Source organism: Lontra canadensis, unplaced genomic scaffold (genome assembly GCF_010015895.1).
Source record: "Lontra canadensis isolate GAN:19392208 unplaced genomic scaffold, GSC_riverotter_1.0 scaffold84, whole genome shotgun sequence".
Lineage (NCBI taxonomy): Eukaryota > Metazoa > Chordata > Mammalia > Carnivora > Mustelidae > Lontra > Lontra canadensis.
In genome coordinates, this window is record NW_022631078.1 from 1,745,943 (window position 1) to 1,765,358 (window position 19,416).

The window sequence follows — 19,416 nt, forward strand, 5'->3', positions numbered from 1 at the left end:
ACTTGGCAGACAGCGGCTGCCCCACACCCCAGACGTGCCGAAGGCCGACGGAGAGCGTGTTGCAGAAACGGTTGACTCTGTCACTTGAATTTCCACAAAGACACAAGCACGCACTCTTTGTTAAAGGCGGCCAGAGCAGTCAGACCCGGGGAAGGAGCAGGAGTGAGCATGCTGGGCTCAGAAAGCGGGCCCAGGACCAGGCGGCCTGCACTTCCCACGGCCCCTGGCACCCTGCCCGCTCCCCACACAGGGTGCCCCGGGGAATGGGGCCCAGTTCTGCTGGCTGGGGCTGCAGCCCACAGCCCCCAGAAAGCAAAGCGGGTGGGGTGTCCTTGAAGGACCTGTGCTGCCTCTGAGCCCAGTGTCCCCAGCCAGGGGTGCAGTGACAGAGGGAACAAGGGAAGCGGGCTGACCCTGCAGAGCCACAGTCACACCACGGTTGCCGTGGAGATGGCCCTGCGACAGCGCCCACCCCAGCCTGGGAGAGGTCCCCAGCTCCCGATGCCAGCCGGGGATCCATCCCTGTTGGACGGCACTGAGGTCAGCCTCAGACATGGAACTCACCCGAATCACACCTAAACCCAGGGCCCAAAGCCCCCGTGCCAGAGAGGGGACCGCCGGGGGCAGGGCTGTGCTGACACCACCAGGAAGGGGACAGGGAGAAGCCGTTAATATGTAGTTAAACGTTCTTAATCTCCACCAGCATATGCTGTTGCACCTCATTTTGATCAACTTAAATGTAAAAACGTCTCTGTGCCCCCACTCAGGTTTTACCGCCATCTGGTTCAATTAGTCCTCGGGTAGCACACCACCAAGTTAATGGCGGAGTGTTGCTGGGCCAATCAGAGAGCCGGCTGCCGCGTCCCAGCCCCTGGGTCTCCACAATCCCCTGACGGGGTAGGTCAAGGCCAAGGGGACGTTGGGGGTGGCGGTGCACACGGCAGGGTGGGTCTGGGGACTGGCGGGCACGGGAAGGCGGGGTTGGGATTGTCAGGACGGCTGCCTGGGCTGTCCCGGGCACGATGGGGTCTGGGCTTGGACCCTGGACCACAAGCGCCTGCCCGCAAAGCCTGAGGGAGATCTCCGGTGGCCCCGGCTGGGGGGCGCTGCTGGGAAGACCCACAGAACCCCCTGTCTGAACCCGGTCTCTCCAGGAAACCTCGGGATGACCCCCGTGGAGCCCGGGCCTCTGCTCACTCCTCCTTCAGACTCCAGACACGAGGGTTCTGCACAGGGATGGTGCCGTGCAAATGGGGGACAGAGGAGGACCAGCAGGCCTGGGGAGGGCGAGTTGCAGCAAGGCCCCCAGCCGGGAGGGGTTTGGAGTGGGCGACTCAGGTGATGACCCTGACAAGCCCATTGCCGGGAAAGGAGGAACAACGAAGGGCAGAGAGCCGGTGAGGACAGGCAGGGGGAGGCAAGTGTCTGCGGAGAAGGCAGGAGGGGCGTCAGTGGGCCCCAGGGCAGGGTGGAAGGGCTGGGTCCTGGGGTCTCAGGCCAGGGCAGCAGGGGAGGGGGAGGTGACAGCCTGGGGCAGGAAGCGGTCCCATCCATGCAGTCATCTGTCTAAATGTCCTTAATGGACAACAAGAGCCACACGCCCAGGGGGTTCTCCCTTTTGTCTGGTCTGCCAGGAAGCTCGGTTTGGGGAGCTCCAGAGAACCTGGGCTGGTGACTCTCGTCTGGGACAGCGGGGAGGGAGCAGGCCCAGTGGACTCCCAGGCTTCCCAGCACCGGAGCCATTGGAGAGACCCAGGGGGCCCTCTCCATGTTGCCGCGTCCGCGGGAGGACAGCTGACCAGGACGGCTGCCACTGCACCAGGCCCTGCACTGTCCACGGGGAGAACGACGACCCCACGCAGACGCATGGAGACAGCCCACATTCAAAGGTCACCCGAAACTTATCCCCCAACTACCAAGATTAATTTATTAAGAGGTAATGGGTTTTCAGCGAATTTATTAATCAATTTGACAACGCCCGGGGATTGTAATATAAAAATAATCAGCTGGGCTCCTCACTGACGTGAGGTGCCAAAAGGTGTCACTTAATTTCCAGTGCCTACCGCCGCCTCTCCAGATGTATTGTTACGTTGAGATGAAAATTTTGCAATTTGGAACTTCAGAGGAACGTGTGTTCGTTGCGTGTCCAGAGCCGGGACGTACGGGCAGTGCCTCCCCCCGACACCAGGGTCAGTTCTGGCGGCACAGGGTTTCTAGGACAGAGACGTGTTCCCTGGAGACGGGCCGCCGCACACAAGTGTCGGGAAATGGAAGGAGGGGTCCTCAGAAGCGGTGTCTTCCCTCGTCCCCCGCCCCACTGGGTCCTCACCCACATGGACACCACCCAGGCCAGGCACCCCTCCTGTCTGCCCCAGCATCGCCAGGCAGGACGCCAGGGGACAACCCTGATGAATTTCAGGGGGTGTTAATGTCACCTTGAAGGATGTCTGACAAATCTGGAGCTCCCGGAACGGAGCTCTTTCAAGTCTGCAAGTAGACGGGCAGGACGGGGCACCCACCTCTTCCTCGGGGGAGCCCTCGGCACGAGAAGAAGCAGGTGGAGAGCAGTGTGTGGAGGCAGAACCCCGAGAGCTTCCTGGAGGAGAGGCCTTCCCCCGGATCTCACAGGGCATGGAGCAAGGGTATGCCTGATCTCTCCTCCAAGCACACCATTGCTCCGAAAGCGGCTCACGGTAGAAGCCCACTCCTCCCCTCTCCGATCTGAGACCCAGCCTCGCTAAACGGAGGTTTGCTCTTAAATTCCGTCTTAAAGCTATCATCACGACTGGTGATTTTGTTCTCAAACACAACAGTCACTGAACTCATACGCAAGGTGCCTCTGGTGCCAGGGCTGTGGGAAGCCCAGGGCTCCGGGGCTGCAGCCGGCCGTCCCAGCTTAAGCAGCCTGTGCCTGGGGCACAGCCGGGCCCTCCCTGGGTCCCTCGGGGGCCTGTCCATGAAGCAAAGAGCTAACACCACCCGTGCTCCTTGGAGATGCCCATCCCACCCCAGACATGGGCCTCGGCACAAGGACCGAGCGAGGGCTCAGGGGCACCTCTGTGTGGCTCCCAGCGCACGGGCCTGTCGCAGGATGGCACAGACACCCGCGTCCGCACAGAGGGCTGTGCCAGGACAGCTGACACTCCCGGTCCACATACAGGAACCGGCCAGCCCGTCTCACAAAGCTGGGGGTGCAGAACGGAGTGCCCAGCACTGACCCCCGGACCTGTGCACCATACTCCACTCCTCCCTGGAGGCCTGGACGTGGGCCCGGATCAGCCCTCATGGTCCCAGGAGGCGCTCCCGATACCCCAAATGCTTCCTGCAGGACCCCCAGCTCTCCTCCCGGCTGCTGGCTCCCCGAGGGCTCTCCTGCCTCTGCAGGGGTGACAGGACACCCTCGAGGGTTTTCACGAAGCCCCTGACCAGGATAGAGCTCATCCTGTGTTTGGAGCACACCCCCTATCCCCTCCCCCGAGTGGACGGCATGCCCGGACACGTGACCTTGCTGAGGCCAGAGAAAACCCCAGAGAGTTCACCGGGAGCACCAAGGGGGAGTTACGAACTAGTGAACACATTCCAGAATGTTCCTCAGGGCCCCTCCTTCAAGGAACCAAGGGCCTGGTCGATGCCATCATGTTGGGAGCACTTTCCAGGGTCTCCCCGGGCCTCGGGTCCCTCCTAGGCACTGGCCCCGGCTTGGCCCACAAGGGTCTGAAGGATGGCCCAGGCCTTCTTCTCCCGCATCCTTCTAGGAGCCCAACCGCCTGCCAAGCAAACTGCCTGATGGACGTGCAGGTTTCTCACCGAGCCATCCGCCACCCAGAACTTCTTGGGGCCCAAAACGATGCTGGGGCATGTGGGTAAGTCTCCCCAAGCCCCCAGATTCCCTGCGGAATGAACGCTGGACACATCACCCAGCGTTGTGTGACCACTGAGTCGGGTCCTCCCCGGCCAGACACATCGATGAGGTCACCCGTTGTCAACCTGGGCAGGGGGTTCACCTCGGCAGCCACGGGTCCTCACCCGTCCCCAGGTGCAGGGGGTCAGAGTGCTTTAGTTATGTTGACCTGGACAGAGGTGCTGTCCCTGGGGACAGTCTTCCTTCTCCTCACTGGCTGGGAGGGCAGCCCTGGGCCATGCTGGGTTTGCAGGTGAGCAAGGGCCTGCTGGGGGCCCTGGCTGGGGGCCCTGTTCCAAGTCACTGCTGGTGCCTGGTCCCTCTTCATGACCGCCCCTGGCCAGACATCTCAAAGGCGGGGAGCTCAGCTCTAGGAGTGTGTGCTCGGTCCGTGGGCAGACTGGCCGGTGGGGACAGTGACCGTCCTCAGCCTGCACAGCTCTGCACCTGGGGGGGTCAGAGGAGCCTCGGGCTGGGGCATGGTGTGGGGGGCAGCCCGCCCTGGATCACTCCGGTGTAGACCCTGGCCCCACCCTGCCTGGCGAGGGCTGGGAGGGGTCCACCCACCACCCCTGCAGCAGCTCCCGGGATTCTGGGGCCCTCGTTGCAGAGACACAGGTGGGGACAGGGGAAAGGCCAGGGCCCAGCAAAAGGCCCAGAAACAAACTCCGTGCATGCTCTCCCCTCTCTGAGCCGAGAGTACAAACGGTTTTTATTTCCCTGGGTGTGATTTTTACCATTGTGTGTGTCGTACAACAAATACATATTTCGTCCTTACAGAGGAAAAGAGGAGCCCCGTCTCAGAGAGCTCTGTCTATGCCATCTCCAGCCCAGGGGCTTGGGGGAGGGTGTCCACGAGTCTCCCTGTCCTTGCACACCAGCTCAGGCCTCCGTGGCCCCGGCCCAGGCAGCCCTCCCCAAGGGCCCTCGCTGCCGCGGTCCCATCACCCTCGTGGGCTCTCCTCCAAGGCTCCCCTTGCGGCTCCCACAGGAGGTTAGGGATGGGGACCCGCTTTCCCAGGATGGACCCCTTCGAGACCCCACCTGCCCACGACCTCCTCACGCAGGCACTGATAGGACAGGTCAGTTTACTGTTACGGCTTTAAAACAGCAGCGCGGGGCCATTCTACCTCCCTTGGAGTTATCTGTAAAAGCCTCACGCAGAACACCAGGTCCTGGGCAGGGGTCTGGACCCAAGGGACCTCTGCCCCAGCCATGTCATCCCAGGGCTCTTGGTCTGATGGGGGAGGCAGGGGCCAGGAAAAATGGCCACAGCAGCTCAGGAGCTTGTGTGCAAGCACAGGACCAGCCTGAGGTGAGCCCCACAGCTGGGTTCCAGGTGATGACAGTGTCCAGGCCCCACCGGCCCCTCTCACACCAGAAGCAGGTGCTGGGTGTCCCCTCCCCCCACTACTCATGCAAAGAGGGGGAAGCCGGGTGGGGTACCCAGGGCTGACCCTTCTCCCTCGCTGCTGGGGGCTGTCAGACAGGATTCCCGGCATCGTCTGAGAACACGGAGACCCTCCTTCTCCCTTCTGTCCGTTTTTCAAAAATCGTGATTCGATCTAAACTTGGAAACAGTAAAGATGGCATCTGGGGGGCATCTCCTCACCCATCAGGACCCAGGAGTCAGGGAGGCGCCCACCTCTCTCTCACAGGCTGGTCTGGTACGTCTGCCGCAGCCCTGGGCATGGGTGTCCCTCACCTGACCAGGCTGGGGACCCTGAACCGGGGTCCAGGTGGAACCATGTGACCCAGAAGGATAGTCAGAGGACCCTGCTGCTGGTTGAGGGGAGGAGAGACCAGTCCCGGGCCAGCCTGCCTCTCGCCACCACCCAGAGCCCAGCCCTACCACAGAAACCCCTGCCTGGCAGAGCCGCAGCCGGCCGCCCAGAGTCCTCGAGCCGGAAACCCAGCCTGGGGGCTCACACTCCTTCCCCTCTGCCAACTGCCAGGGACCCCGGCCACGTCCCTCCCCTTCCCCAAGCCCCATTCACCTCCAAAACAAAATGGCAGCATCGACCTCCGACGACTGGCATGAAGACTCCAAGGGGAAAAGGACTGGCGGGGGAGGGGTCGTGGTGCTTGCTCAAAGCAAGGCCACAAGGCGGGGGGCTAAGGGGCACACACGTTCCAACCGTGTCCCACGTGGACCCCGGGAGCCTGACTGTATGGACGAACCTGGTGCTGGGGCTCCCACAGTCGGGCCTCAGGTCCAGCCTCTGTCACCACCGCCCCGCGTGTAGGAACCGCCAACAATCTGAGCGGTAGGAGGACTGCAACCGCGACCCCGGAACAGAGCCCTGGGAAGCGGGATTCCGAAACCAGGCGGGGGCCTGTGCGCAAAGGGCACATGAGGAGTCCCAGAGGGGAGACTCTGGGGCAGTCGGTCTTCGTCTGTGCTGCTGCTGGAACCAAGAGACGTGGTGTTGACCACAAGGACCCCATGGTCCTTGCACGTGCTGTTTCCTCCTGTGCTTAGTGGCTCAGACGTTGCTAAAGGCCCTTCTACCCCACAGGCAGTGACACCGGCTGGAGCTAGTCTTCCAAGTCAGGGTCAGACAGGGTGAGACCCTATCTCCACACTAGCCCCTGGTCAGCTGAATCAGCATCAGAGCCTCATTCATACTCAAGTGTGAGTGACTGACATCTGCAGTACATGTGCTCGAGCATGCTCTGACCTAGCAGATGGAGAAAATAGACAACGGGAGAGACCTCAGGCCACACCTCTGTGAGGGTCACAGCCCAGTGTCAACCTACAACCCACAGCCCGTGGGCACGTGAGGTTTAAACCACCTCCCGAGCGGAAATGAAAGGCTTTTCCTCGTGCACACGCAGCAGGAAGGAGGCACGGCACCCCCCGCACCTCAGGTCCCAATGGTGGAGACTTCTGGAGAGCTCGTAGGACCCCAGGCCAGCAGGAGCCCTCCCTGGACTCCCAGGTCAGCTCTGGAACCTTCCATAACGCATCGCCTGAGCCACAGGGGGAACACACTGAGGCAGCAGCCGCTCCAGCGGAAATCTGACCCGCAGAGGCTCTGGTGACCCCGAGTGCAGAGCCGCAGCCCACCTGGTGGTACCTCCAGCCCGGTGGCCTGTCCCATGTCCAGCAGCCCCAAGAACTCTACGGTCCGTGGGGCTGTCCCAGGGGGTGGATGGGGGAGGGGACCTGAGGCTGCGTTCCATCTGCCCTGTCACTGCTTTGCAATGGTAGGAACTCCAGGACTAATGTCATAGAAAGATCCTTCTGCAGCCCAGCGGTCCCCTCACCTAGACCCAGGACACGATGGCACTTTCCACCTCTGATCCGCAGACACGCAGGGGCCCCATCTCCTCCCCAGCCGCCCGGAGGTGCATCAGGGGACTCCTGTCCCCGTGCGCATCACCCCTTCTCTGCCTGGGCCCTGGGAGGCTCCAGAGGCTCAGACGAGACACAGGACGGGTGTTCACTCGCAGCGCCCTGTAGCGCGTGCCGCGGCTGTCCCTGGCATGACCGTACTTCTCAGCCGGCCCGCGGTAGGGGCAGCGGGAACCCCCCACTGGGCACAGGTCCTTCCTGCCACAGGGAGCCCACGTCCCAGGCCCCCCCACCCCCGGTGAGCTGGCCTCACGGGGCCCCGGCCCCACGGGACAGGCTGGGCTGAGCGCCACCACCCCAGGGGTGGCTGGGTCCACCCCACGGAACATTCTAGCTCCCTCATCTGTGCCATGGGGCTGAGTCCTGCTTCTCTGCTTCTCTGAGGCACCCCCTGCCCCATCACTGGCTCCAGGAATGGAGAGAGCAAACTGGGGCTCAGATTTGCGGGGCCACCCCCGGCTGTGAATAGGGTGAGGAGGGCTCCAGGCCTGGCCTGTGGAGTACGGGAAGCCTCTTCTCTGAGGGGTCCAGGTCCCTGCTCACGGCCCCACGCCCTCCAGGCCATGCTGGGTGGTGCTGACGTGCTCAGTGGACAGAGGCCCCTCGTTTCAGGGGTCCTGACCACTTCCCGGGTTCAACAGAGGGAAACCTTCTGACCTCCGAGACCGAGACCGTGAGGAGAACCTGTGAACTTCCATGACCTCAGCCTCCAGGAGGCGGTGCACACCGTCTCCACGGCTCTCGGGGTCCGGGCTGGAGGCGGCCCTCGGACCCCTGCAGCTCAGTCCGGGTGTCGCGTGTCCACTGCCTTTAGAAAATGCTTCTCCTTCCACGTCGGAACCCCGAGATAAAAATGGAAGCAAAAACCCTAACCCTGACCTGATCGACAAATGCGTTTCTATTAGGAACAACAACATGCTGATTTTGACGACAGCGACGTCCCAGGGGCTCGAGATCTGTAAGGCGTCAACGGCCCGTGTCTCACAAAACCCAGATGGGCTGAGACGGACTCGAGAGGCCACCGGCCTCCCACCTGCACGGCCCCAGGCGCTTTCCGAGGCTGGTCCCGCTCTTACTCTGGGGAGCTCCCATCCCGCGCCGGGAGGTAGGAAACGGCGGGGGTTTGCTAACCAGCCTGCTCCCGGGGCTGCGTCTAGAGGACGTCGTGTGGAGTCTGTTTGGCGGGGCCGGATGGGACAGCACGGTCCCCTGCACACCCCTCGCCAGACCGTGTTTCCATGACGCCAACAACAGGTTCAACCAGACCCTGGCCCGTTCTCCACCTGGGAGCTCAAGGTCGTCGTGGGTCACCCCAGACAGAGCATTGCTCCAGCCAGCAGATCCCCGCCCCCGAAAGCAGCCAGTGATGAAGGGAAACACGATGAGGGCACGGGAGCCCACAGAAGGCCCCACGTGGCTCCCGTGGCCAGCGTGCCTCCCCCACTGCCACACAGCAGCTGAGGAACATAAATTAGCATCAATTAATTAACACGAGTCCTACACAAGCTGTTAATGGCATTTAGTTCTATCTGGGGATGCGCTATCAGGTGATGGATACTACAGGAGAAAAATGAGTTAAAAACAGAGCCAAAGTGCTTTTCTGAAAGAGAGGCCACTCATGTGAGTCCAGCAGCATTTAGGCCGGCCTGCGAGGTGTTAGCATTTTAACTGTGAAAAAAATCACGGGCTCTACAGGGCTGCTCCTCTATGCCCAAAGTGGAACCCCAAAGCTTCGGGAAAGCGCACATCGACGTTCTCAGCATTTGATCAGGCCAATCAAATCAGGTGCCGTGAAGACAGCAAACGCACTTCTCCCTGGCGTCGGCAGCAGACCGTGGACCTCGGCACACGGCCCTGAGCCATGCACGTCCTGTGCTGCCAGAGGGCCGAGCCAGGAGGACCCCCCACCCTCCATCACCAAGTGGGCTTTCAGAGCACGTGAGAGCGCTCGGCCACGGCCGCGGCCCAGCTGCTCCTGAAATGCAAGCAAACCCCCAGGAGACAGCGAACGAGAGGTGAGAGGCCGGCCCTCCCGGCGGTCAGCAAGGGCACTGGAGAGCCCACATGCGGCACGGACTGGCCCCTCTCCTCTGAAGTTCAAGACAGGAAGACAAGGGAGGCGGGACTGGATGGGATCCCCTGGGGGAAGGACCATCCCTAGAATTCAGAGCCCTGGCTACCCCACCCCCATCTCTGCGGAGCCAAGTGACCCACGGTTGTCCTGTCCTGCAGAGGCCCACGAGGTGGCCAGCAGCATGGCTTCCACGGCCGAGCACGTGGGCCTTGGACCCAGCGCAGTAGCCAACGGAAGACAGGCCAGGCTCACCCTCCTGCTCGTGTCTGCTGCTCCAGGGCAGAGGAAGGAGGCTCCCCAGGTTCCCCCCACTCTTTCTGGGTTCCCGATGCCCCATCCAGGGCCACGACATCACCCCACCCCAGGGGCACCGCTCCTAGTGTGCAGGCCCAGGGACCGGTCAGGACCTGCGGGCCGCTGCTCGGATGTGCCGGGGCCTGCAAGGCCTCCCAGCTCAGCAGCGCATGCTCACGTGCGCCTCCGATGAGAGAAAGGCATCGGCCTTGGCCAGGAGAGGCCCTGCACCTGCCACGCAAGCTTCCTGCCCCCGGATGCCTCTGCACCCCAAGGTGCGGAGTTTGCTCTCTCAGGGGCAAAAACCGGCGATCCGCAGAGCTCTGTCCTCTATGAAGCCGCCGTGTCCACCTGTACCCCACATCGGCTGCCCCATCCTTGAGCCTCCCAAGCACCCTTCCCTGGAGAGATGTGCCTGGACCGGAGGGCACTCAGGAGGCAAGCAGAGTGCCGGAGCCCTCCCCATGCGGCAGTATCTCCCAGCACACAGCTGCAGGAGCTCACCTCAAGGGCGGTGCGTGTGAGCCCGGGCGTAGGAAGTGCTCAGAGAGCGGCCAGGTGACCGGGCCTGGCATCTGCTCCCTGATGCTGCAGGAGCCAGGCCCGGGCACAAGGGAGGCCATGCTGCCCCACAGCACTGCTCCTGCCTTAGGGGTGAGCCCAGTCCTGTGGGGCGGGGAGGGAGAGCACCGGGGTGAGGGGAAGAGCAGCCCAGGCAGGGGTGCTGCAGGTTCACAACCTGGGGTCACAGTGGCAGGGACATCTGGCAGGTGGGGACAAGGATGGGGTGTGGCCTGGAGGGCCTGGCCGGCTGGTCTACAGCCGGGGAGTTCTAGGTGGAGGCCACGGAGGCAGAGTGACAGTGAGCCCTGGGGAGGGAGCTCTGGCTGCCAGTGGGACAGGATGGCAAATCCAGACCTCCTGTGCTGTGCCCCGGCCAGGACCCCACGCACACGCTCCATTTCTCCTCCTTATTCTCCCCTTGCCCGGTGAACAGCAAACATGCCCGGCACCAGCCACCCTTTGGGCCGTCGTGCAGGGCCCAGACGCACCCCCTGGCCTCCGCTGCCTGGTCTGCAAGGCGGGGTCCCCGAGGCGACTCTGGCAGGTGACGCTCTGTGATACGGGGGGACGTCAGCCAGAGCAGGGACCGCAGGAAAGTGGGACCCAGCTCCGGAGGAGCATTACTACAAGCCACATCCCAGATGACTCACTTCTCAATCAGCCACCTCATTACGGGAAGAGCCTGGCGTGCCAGCTTCGTGTCAGGGAACGTTTTGACAAGGGTTACCCTCCAGCTCAGCCAGGGCGGAAGTGGGCCCAGTGCCGGTGCCACGGGCTCCCCTCCACGTGGAGGGTCCCTGCACATCCTGCGCGCTCAGGGGCAGCAGGTCATCGATGTGCAAGGAGCTCTCTCGGCGCGAGGTGACCCGAGCGACCCAGCCCTTGCTTGAAAGCACACTAGAGCTGTTTGTCCAGCAGTGCTCTACTCCATTATGTGAACCACAGGTGAAATCCCACGGGCCCTTCAACCCACAGAGCTGAAGCAGAAAGCAAACAACTGTCCCCGTAACACGCTGATGGGGCCGAGGGGGGCCAGGACCCAGGCGAGCCTGCCCTGTGGTCTTTGGCCTCCATGTCTGACTCCGAGGCCCAGGAGACTCGCCTCTGCTGTCACTGTGGTAAATTCCCGGCCCGGCACAGCCATGAGCAGCATCAGCTCTGGGAGGGAAACTGAGGCCCCGAAGGGAAGCTATGGAACGTGTCTGTGTTGTTCGTCAACACGTCCTTGCCACAGCTGTGTGTACAAACAAGGACACAGCACAGAGGGTTGGGGCAGGGGGAGGGGCCGGCAGGGGGTGAGGGGGGCCTCGGGTCACGCCAGCTCTACTCCTGATGGGCCACACTGTGGGTCCCGTCCTGCAGGTTGAGAACATGCTAGGAACAGCCACTTTTGACCTTTCCTTATCTTACCAAATAGGGGTCTCCCAGATGGCTGACCCGGCAGGGGCGGCCACAGGTTCAGCTCAGGACCACGCGGTCTGAGGGGGACACGGGATACGCACGCTGGGTCTGGGGGCTGCGGGGAAGCCCGCACAGGTGTGTGAGTGGGAGCTCAGGGACTCCTCTGTGCCCACCTCACGGACAGTGCGAGGACGAGGGAGGGGGTTTTATGTTCACCCTGGAAAGAAGGGAGGAAGAAGGTCGGAGGACGGCGCTGGACAGACTGATGTCCTGAGTCTCACCGGGCATCCTGGGGGGTGGTGGGTCTGCCTGCTCCGCCAGACCTGCCCCCGCCTGCTGACCACGGGCACCACTCTCCCTGCAGAGGGCTCTTGGGGCCCAGCGACAAGGCAACAGGAAGGGCACGCTAGCACCCCACCAGGGCAGCAACCTCCGGCTTCCCCCAGAAGGACTGAAATTAAGGCATTTCCAGGCAGCAAAGGTCCTGCCTGTGGTGGAACTTTCTGAAGGGAAAGGCACGATGAGGCGGGTTCCACGGAGCTGCAGACAGAAGTCTCTGAATCCTGCCTGGGGACCGGCCAGGCCCGCGGGTCGGGGGGGTAATTCAGAAGGTGGGTGGACTCGGCCTGCCGTGTCTCGGTGGGATCCGAGGTGTGCCCACTGCCTGACATGGTGCCGCCCCACCAGCAGCTCGGAAAACAGACGCGCGGGCGAAGTGCGGAGACGCCTCCTCTCCCAGCAGAGGCCTCTCCAGCAGGGCTGCGGAGGGCGGGCGGTGCTGCCCAGCAGACAGCCAAGTCAGGCCGGTGCACCGGCCGGGGGCGCGGGGCCGGGACGCCCTCACAGCCGGCAGCGCGGAGCCCCAGGCCTCAGTCTTCCTGCACAGACCCGGAGGTGCCTCCTGGGACCCAGGGCTGGAGCAGGGGCCCGGCCTGCGGGCGAGGGCCCAGGGACGCCGCCCGGCACCCCTCGCGCGCTGCGGGGACGCACCCGAGCCACAGGTGCCCGAGGAGCGTGAGGGTGCTGGGCGCTGCACGTGGGAGCCCGGCGAAGGAGGGGGGTTGGGGGATGGGGGTCGGGGGGGTTGGGGGATCAGGGGGGTCAGAGGGGTCAGGGGAAGCCTCCGGAAGCCGGCGGCCCGCAATGGTGCGTCACAAGACGGAGCTCTTCGCCGGGGTTCCACGGCCTCCCTCTCCGCCACCCCGTGGAAATCCTTTGATCACTTCTGACACCGGAGCAAACAGGTCCTGGGGATCGGGCCGGTCCGTTCTCAGACAGCTCAGCCCCGCCCCCAGCCCCTGGCCCCGCCCCCGCCCCCGGCCTTCAACTCCGCCCAGCACCTCGGCCCTGCCCCTGGCATTTGGCCACGCCCCCAGGGCTGCAGGCCTCTGTCTGCCCAGGCAGCCCATGCAGTTCAGGGTGATCGGGTCGATGAGTGTTTCCCCCAGGATCAATCTCCTAGTGGCGCTGCCCTGGAGACGGGGGCGAGGCAGTGTGTTCAGGGGCGGCTTCCTGGAGGAGGAGGCTCTCTGCCACCAGGGCCAGTCCCAGCCCTGGTCCAGCTCCTGGCTGCCGCCTGCGTTCAGCACCACTGCAGGGTGTTACACTGTGTGAAGGAACGGCAGGCCGTGAACTTGGCCATGAACTGGATGGACCAGGCTGTGCAGGCGAAAACAGGCACACACACCCCCTCCTAGGAGGGGAGGCCCCAGGGCAGCGGCCTCACGCCTGGACTCTGCCAGGCCAGGACCCGGGGACGGAGAGTCTCACTGTGCAGGGAAGGCCCAGCCTTGGGAGGCCTGGAGTGACCTGAGCAGGGGCGAGTGCTCACAGAAGGGCAGGAGAGGGGGTGCAGAGCTTAAACGCAACGGGGAACTGCAGGTGGGGTCCCAGGGCGGCCAGACAGCGCTGCAGGCAATGCTGATGTGTCCAGGGCGGGGGTGCTGGGGTCACGGCAGTGAAGGCAGACCTGGAGGACAGCAAGACGCATTTCGGAGAAAAACTGGACACACGGCCTAGGGTCGGGGACCGCCAACGCAGAGGCCTGCTTAAGGCCGGGCAGGGAAAGAGAAGGCTGCGGGGTAGAAAAGGAATTCGGGACCAGACCCTGGGCAGCCGCCCGCCACCCCTGCCAGGCTCCTCCCATTCCAAGGCTGGGACTGGCCACGACGAGAGAGGGTGGTGGTCATACCACGATGGTGTGCTGGCTCAGGCTGCCTGTCCCCCGCTCCACCGCCTCTGCCTTGTGCTGGCCGAGAATGCCAGCCCAGGGGGCCACCAGCACGGCTGCCTCTCCTTCCCAGGAGCCCTAATTCCTAGTTGCCTGAATCCACTGCAGACTGAGTCTCCCGCCTTCCACAGATGCCGGGGGCCGGCCGTCGGCCGCTCCTGCTCCCTCAGCAGACACAGACGGAGAGCCAGGTGCCGAGGCAGGGACCCCCGGGGGCCGTCCCTCCACGGGGCAGGCTGGCCCACAGCAGGGGCACACCAGCGACAGGAGGCTGCAGCCCTGGGAGATGAGAGCTCTCTCCCAGGGAGACTCTCGCTACGCAGCCACTGTCTCACCAAGCCCAGGCCGCCATCCTCCAGGACGCCGCTGGCGTGGAGCGGGGCCAGGCCTCCCCAGAGCCACGGGGAGCAGGCGGCATTCCGGAGGAGTCCTGCCCGCCGAGCTGGAGACAGAGGTGCTTGCACACTCGATCCTGGCATCCATTTTAGTAAGTGCCGGTTACAAAGCCTCCCGAGCCCTCCGCCACACTTGCCGGGGTGGACAGAACGGTCGCCCCCACCTGCAGCCAGCTGCTCGGCGTTTCTGGAAAGCCCAGCTGTCCAGCCAGCCTGAGCTGCCCTCCCCGAGTCTCAGTTCGCAGTCCTGGGCCTGCTCTGTAAAGCTGTGGACCAGAGTAGAGAAGGCAGCCCCCCACCCCACACAGGAGCTGGGACACTCCATGGGGCCCTGGGGGGGCTTCTAATCCCGAGGGATGCCCTGCAGAAGCCACCGGGCTCTGGGGAGCTCTGGCGCCCCAAACTCCAGCTCCTAGGGTCCGTGCATGGGAGCAAGGCAGCACTTAGAAAGGGACACCAGCAGATTCTGTTAGCCTCGTGACAGCCAGGGGCAACCCCCACACCAAAGGATGGACAACTGGCAGGTCCCCAGGCCCTCGGCCTCCCTGCAGCTCCCTCTCCCATCTCTAGTCCCCCCACGAGCAGGAGACCCCAATCCCGGCCCTCCTTGTCAATCTCCTCCCCATCCCTCGGCGGTCACCCGCGGCACTCTGGGTGACAGGTGGCATTCTGTGGAGGTCATTAACTCCTGAGCACCACATTTTAATGCAGAAAGGAGCCCTTCTCATTCGGCGCAGCTGTGAAGCTATATAAAGAAATGGGGATTTTAATGTTTTGCTTTTCTTCCCTTTTCTAGTGCCACATTATCATAACATTTCCCTATAATTACGCCCATAAAAGTCACCTGAAAATACTTCATGCCACAAAAGTTGATCTACACACGTCATCCCCTGGATGTCGAGTGGCGAGTCCCTACCAAGATCTTTGAGGGTGGGATTTAGCCGGAGCCCCGAGCCGAGCAGACCCGGCAAGCCCACGGCGGGACGCAGCCCCCTTTTTGGGATCCGCTGTCCTCTGTCCTCACGGGCAGGAGAGATGCAGGAGACACTCCTGGGAGGACTGAGCAGGGCTGCCTGGTCCCGGACACTGTTCCCCAGCACCCTTCCCCGGGGGTCTGTGCTCAGGAGGACACTTCCATGGGCGAAACCCCCTTACGTCGCTGACGCCTGGGCATCCGGCTCAGCTCCCATAAATCCCACAAGCAGAGGTGACTTGTCTTTAGGAAGCTGAAAGAAACCAACACCACAACCTCTCCAGCCAGGAATTCATCAAATAAAAACACACGGGAGAAAAGAAAGGAAAAAAAAAAAAAAACCCAAAAAAACAAAAACCAAAGAGCCCGAGATGAGAGAGAAACCTCTGAATGGCATCACTTCATTAAGCCCAGTATTTTCGAATTCACCTCTCCAAGAACTCCAGAAATAAAATTTGAACAGCGGGAAAGTAGCACATTCTCATCTCTCCTAACTACGCAATAAATTGTATTTATAAAGAAAATGCGACAGTACAGAGTCCACGCTCGGTTAGTGTCCTAATGGATTAAAAACAATTCAGAAGTTGGTAACTTCTCATCGTCGCAGCCGAGGACATGAGATTTAACTCAAAACTACGGGTCAATTTTGATGGGATCCACTGGGGGAAAAAAAAATTCCACGTCAGCAATATTTGCACGCCGGGACTGTCCGTCAAGCCGTTCCCTGTGGGGACAGCACAGAGCTTCTCACCTCGGACTAAATACCGCACACAAGCGTCCAAGTCAAGGCTTGGACACGACCCTTCACTAGCTGCTCGTGTTCCCCATCCCCCTCGCTGGCCGGTGCTGTAAGGCAGCGCGGAAAGACGACCACATCCTCTGCGACGGACACCCCAACACGGTCACGCCCCCCCAGTAACCGGGCCGGCAGTGCCAGCTTCGGAGAACCACATCCACCCTAGCCAAGCCCTCTGCTCCTGATCGGCCAGGGGGCCAACGGCACACACGGCTCCTTCTAAGACACAAAGAAAGAGGAAGGACTTCCAACTTTCTCCCCCAAGCTCATCATCCCCGAGCCAGCCCTGCCGCCAACAGGACATCCGCAGGCCTCCGAGTGTGCGGCCTGGGGACGGCCGCCAAGGACCCCCTTCCTCTTTCCGCTCTTCCTGGCAATTGCTCCCCAATGGGAGAAAAATGACAAGACCGTGTCACTATAGCAACTAACCTAATTGGTGGGCTGCAGGTCTCTCTCCGGCCAGAGGGTGGAGCCCAGCTCCTTAACTAGGAGCCTCCGCCACCGCGGGGTCCCCGCACGGAAAACCAGGCCAGGAAATCACCCAGTTTCCCTCACGCGGCGCCTGAAAGTGCACACCTTGTGTGCTGCAGAGAAATTCTCAGATTTAATAGGGAGGATAATTGAATTCTATATGATGCTTATCAGTTTCCCTAATTAATATGATCCAAATATATCTGCTCCATAACACAGAAACATTTTGGGTAATAAAAATCCTGACTGATAACAAAAACAATTTACAAACAAGGATGCTAACGGTTCTTATTCATCCCAGATATACTGGAGAAGAGAATGGAAATCATAAGAACTGTTTCATTTGCATTTTACTTGCTTTACCAATTCTAAAAAAATGCTTTTTTTTTTCCTGCAGGACTGCTGTTCCACGCTATAAATTATTATGTCTATTTTGTATTTTAGTAAAATGTTTTAATTTCTCCAAGTGCATTTCCGGTGAAATGGGGTGTGTCTGCAAACGTCTTATCTTATTGTCAATTATTCCGTTACACGGAAACAGCAACAGCCATGAAAATGTGGTTAACCCCAGCTTTCATTGTTAATGATTTCTGCCCTTCCGAATAAGACATTTTACCAAATGTCCTTGTCCTGCTGGAAGATTTGTTTCCAGAACACCAGGGAGGCTGCTAAGGCCGGGCTGAGCGTGTGGGTGGGGATCTGGGTTCCACCGTGTGTCTGGGCGGAGGGCTGCCGCCGGGCTGTTCTCTGACCCTGGCCTGGGGCGGGCAGCAGTCCTGGGACAGGAGGGGCGGGGTGATGTGCAGGTGCAGGTGTGGGGAGTGCAGTGGGCAGAGGCCGGGAGGCACTGACAAGGTGGGAGCCGGGGAGGCCTGGGCTCGCAGTGGGGGTGTGGCGTGCGCAAACCACCGCCAAGGCGACCTACACTTAACCGTCCGTGGTTGCTCTTTATCTCACCTGAATCGCCTCTGCTTCCCCGCCCAGGTGCTGTCCTGAGTTCTCCCCTGGGACCCATGGACCCTATCACCCTCGCCAGCCAAGGACAGCAGCCCCAGGGGAGGCCCAGGGAGCTAGTCCCCTTCCTAACACTGCTGGATGCGCCCCCGCGGCCCCCACGCCACCAACAAGAGCATTCACATGGCCCCCAGGCGGTCCTGGGACTTTCTCTCTCATCAGCTCTATGCACATCACCAAGGAACCCTGCGAATGCCGCTGGAGGGCCGAGATGGCCGCGGGGAGCCAGGGGACCCGTTCGACCATAGCTCCAAGCCCCCAGCTCCAGCCCCCCGGCAGAGGGCCCAACGAGTGCTGGCAGTGCGCGCTGGGCAGCTCGGTCACGACCCTGCTGGGGGCCTTCCCGCCTGGCGTCCCCTCCCCGCGGGGCGCCAGCCGTTGCCTGCGATTGTGGGCGATGCACAACGGGGTGGAAGAAGTAGGGCCGTGCCTGCTGGGGCACCGGTGTCCTCGCGGTTCCGGCGGGCTGGGCTGTCCCAGGACTCGGAGACCCCGCCGCCGCCCGGGTCTCCGTGGTCCGCTGTGGTCTCGTTCCGGGGGCAGCGGAGGGCTCGGACTGCCAGCGGGAGGCCGGGACTTGGAGGTGGTGGCGCGGGAGCCAGGCGCGGCGCTGGCCTCTTTTTTTTTTTTTTTTTTTTTAAGAATCCATATTTTTCCATCACCTCCCGCGCCCATGGCAGTTCTCCATGACAGGTGTTCCTCAGCGCCCGTCCTCTCCTCCCGCTACGACGGGAAGGGACCGGGAGCCTGTGCCAGGCGGCCGGCCGGGGGAGCCGAGCAGCCCGCGCCATCCCGGCCCCCGAGCCTGTGCCCAGGACGCTGGCCACTCCCCGCCACCCTGGCGGGCTGGGAGCGTGCGCCCGGCGCACTGACCACCCGCCCCCACCGCAGCCCGGGGCTGCGCCCGGGCCTCCCCCCCCCCCCCCCCCACCGAGCCCACCCCCAGCCGCTAACCCCGGCCGCCCCCGAGCCTGTCCCCGGCCCCGGTCCCCCACACCCACCCGGCCCCGAACCCGCGGCCCCGCGCCAGACCAGCTGGGTCAGGGGCTCGGAGCCCCGGACCGACTCCAGAAATGCCCGCGGCGGCGGCGGCGGGCCCCCTCCACGCACCCCACCCCTCACTTCTCTTTTTTAAGGACGCGCCCGGCGAGTCGGCTTCCCCGCCAGGCAAGGCTCCAGCCGCGCGCCCGAGCCCGAGCCCCGCTCTCGCCGGGGACACCCCGCTCCGGGGGAGTCGCGGGCGGAGGGCGCCGGGCAGGGCGCTCCGCCGACATCCCCCGCGGTGCGGCCCGCCGGCCCCGGACCTGCCGCCGCCTCCGGAGCGCGCGGCTCGGCTCGGCCCGCCGGCCTGGGCCGGGAGCGGCGGCCGCACACCGGGCAGCCCCGGGCATCGCCGCGCCGCCCGGGGCCTGGCGCCCGGGCCCTGCCCCCGAGTCGGGGCGGGAGGCTCGGCGGCGACGCCCGCTTCCGAAGTGCCCGCGCGGCCCCTCTCCCTCCTGGCCCAGCGGGGAGCGGCGGGACCCGGGGACGGCGCGCCGCGAGCCGGCAACTCCGCACCGACTCCTGGCGGCCGCCGGGGCCGGGCCGGGCCGGGCCGGGGTGGGGGAGGGCCCGGGGGCCGGGGCCGGAGGGCCGTGCGGGGGCCCGGCCGCGCGGTACTCACTGCAGTAGGCGATGAGCAGGCTGGCCAGGATCATGAACGCCCAAAAAGTTGAGGACATGCTGGGCAGGGCGGTCGCATCTTGCCGGCTGCTGGTCCTGGGCGATGGCGCCATTGAAGCCGCGGCGCCCGCGCGGGGGGCAGCAGCGCGTCTCAGCAGCCGGCCCTGCCCGCGCCCCCGCGCCGGCCTCCACGTGCGGGCCCCGCGCGCGCCATCCTCCGCCGCCGCCGCCACCGCCGCCGCGCCCGGGCTCCGGCCCACTGCGCCCCGCGCCGGCCCGCCCT

General features: G+C 63.3%; 1 protein-coding gene across 1 annotated transcript in view; it reads right to left on the reverse strand.

Annotated features, from left to right (window-relative positions):
- Positions 1-19,382, reverse strand: part of TAFA5 (TAFA chemokine like family member 5) — a 182,050-nt gene extending 162,668 nt beyond the window's left edge. The window contains exon 1 of the mRNA XM_032882757.1: positions 19,135-19,382. Within this exon, the coding sequence (XP_032738648.1) occupies positions 19,135-19,246 (112 nt within the window). The 5' untranslated portion in view covers positions 19,247-19,382. The remainder of the gene's footprint in view (positions 1-19,134) is intronic.
- Between the last annotated feature and the right edge of the window lie 34 nt (positions 19,383-19,416).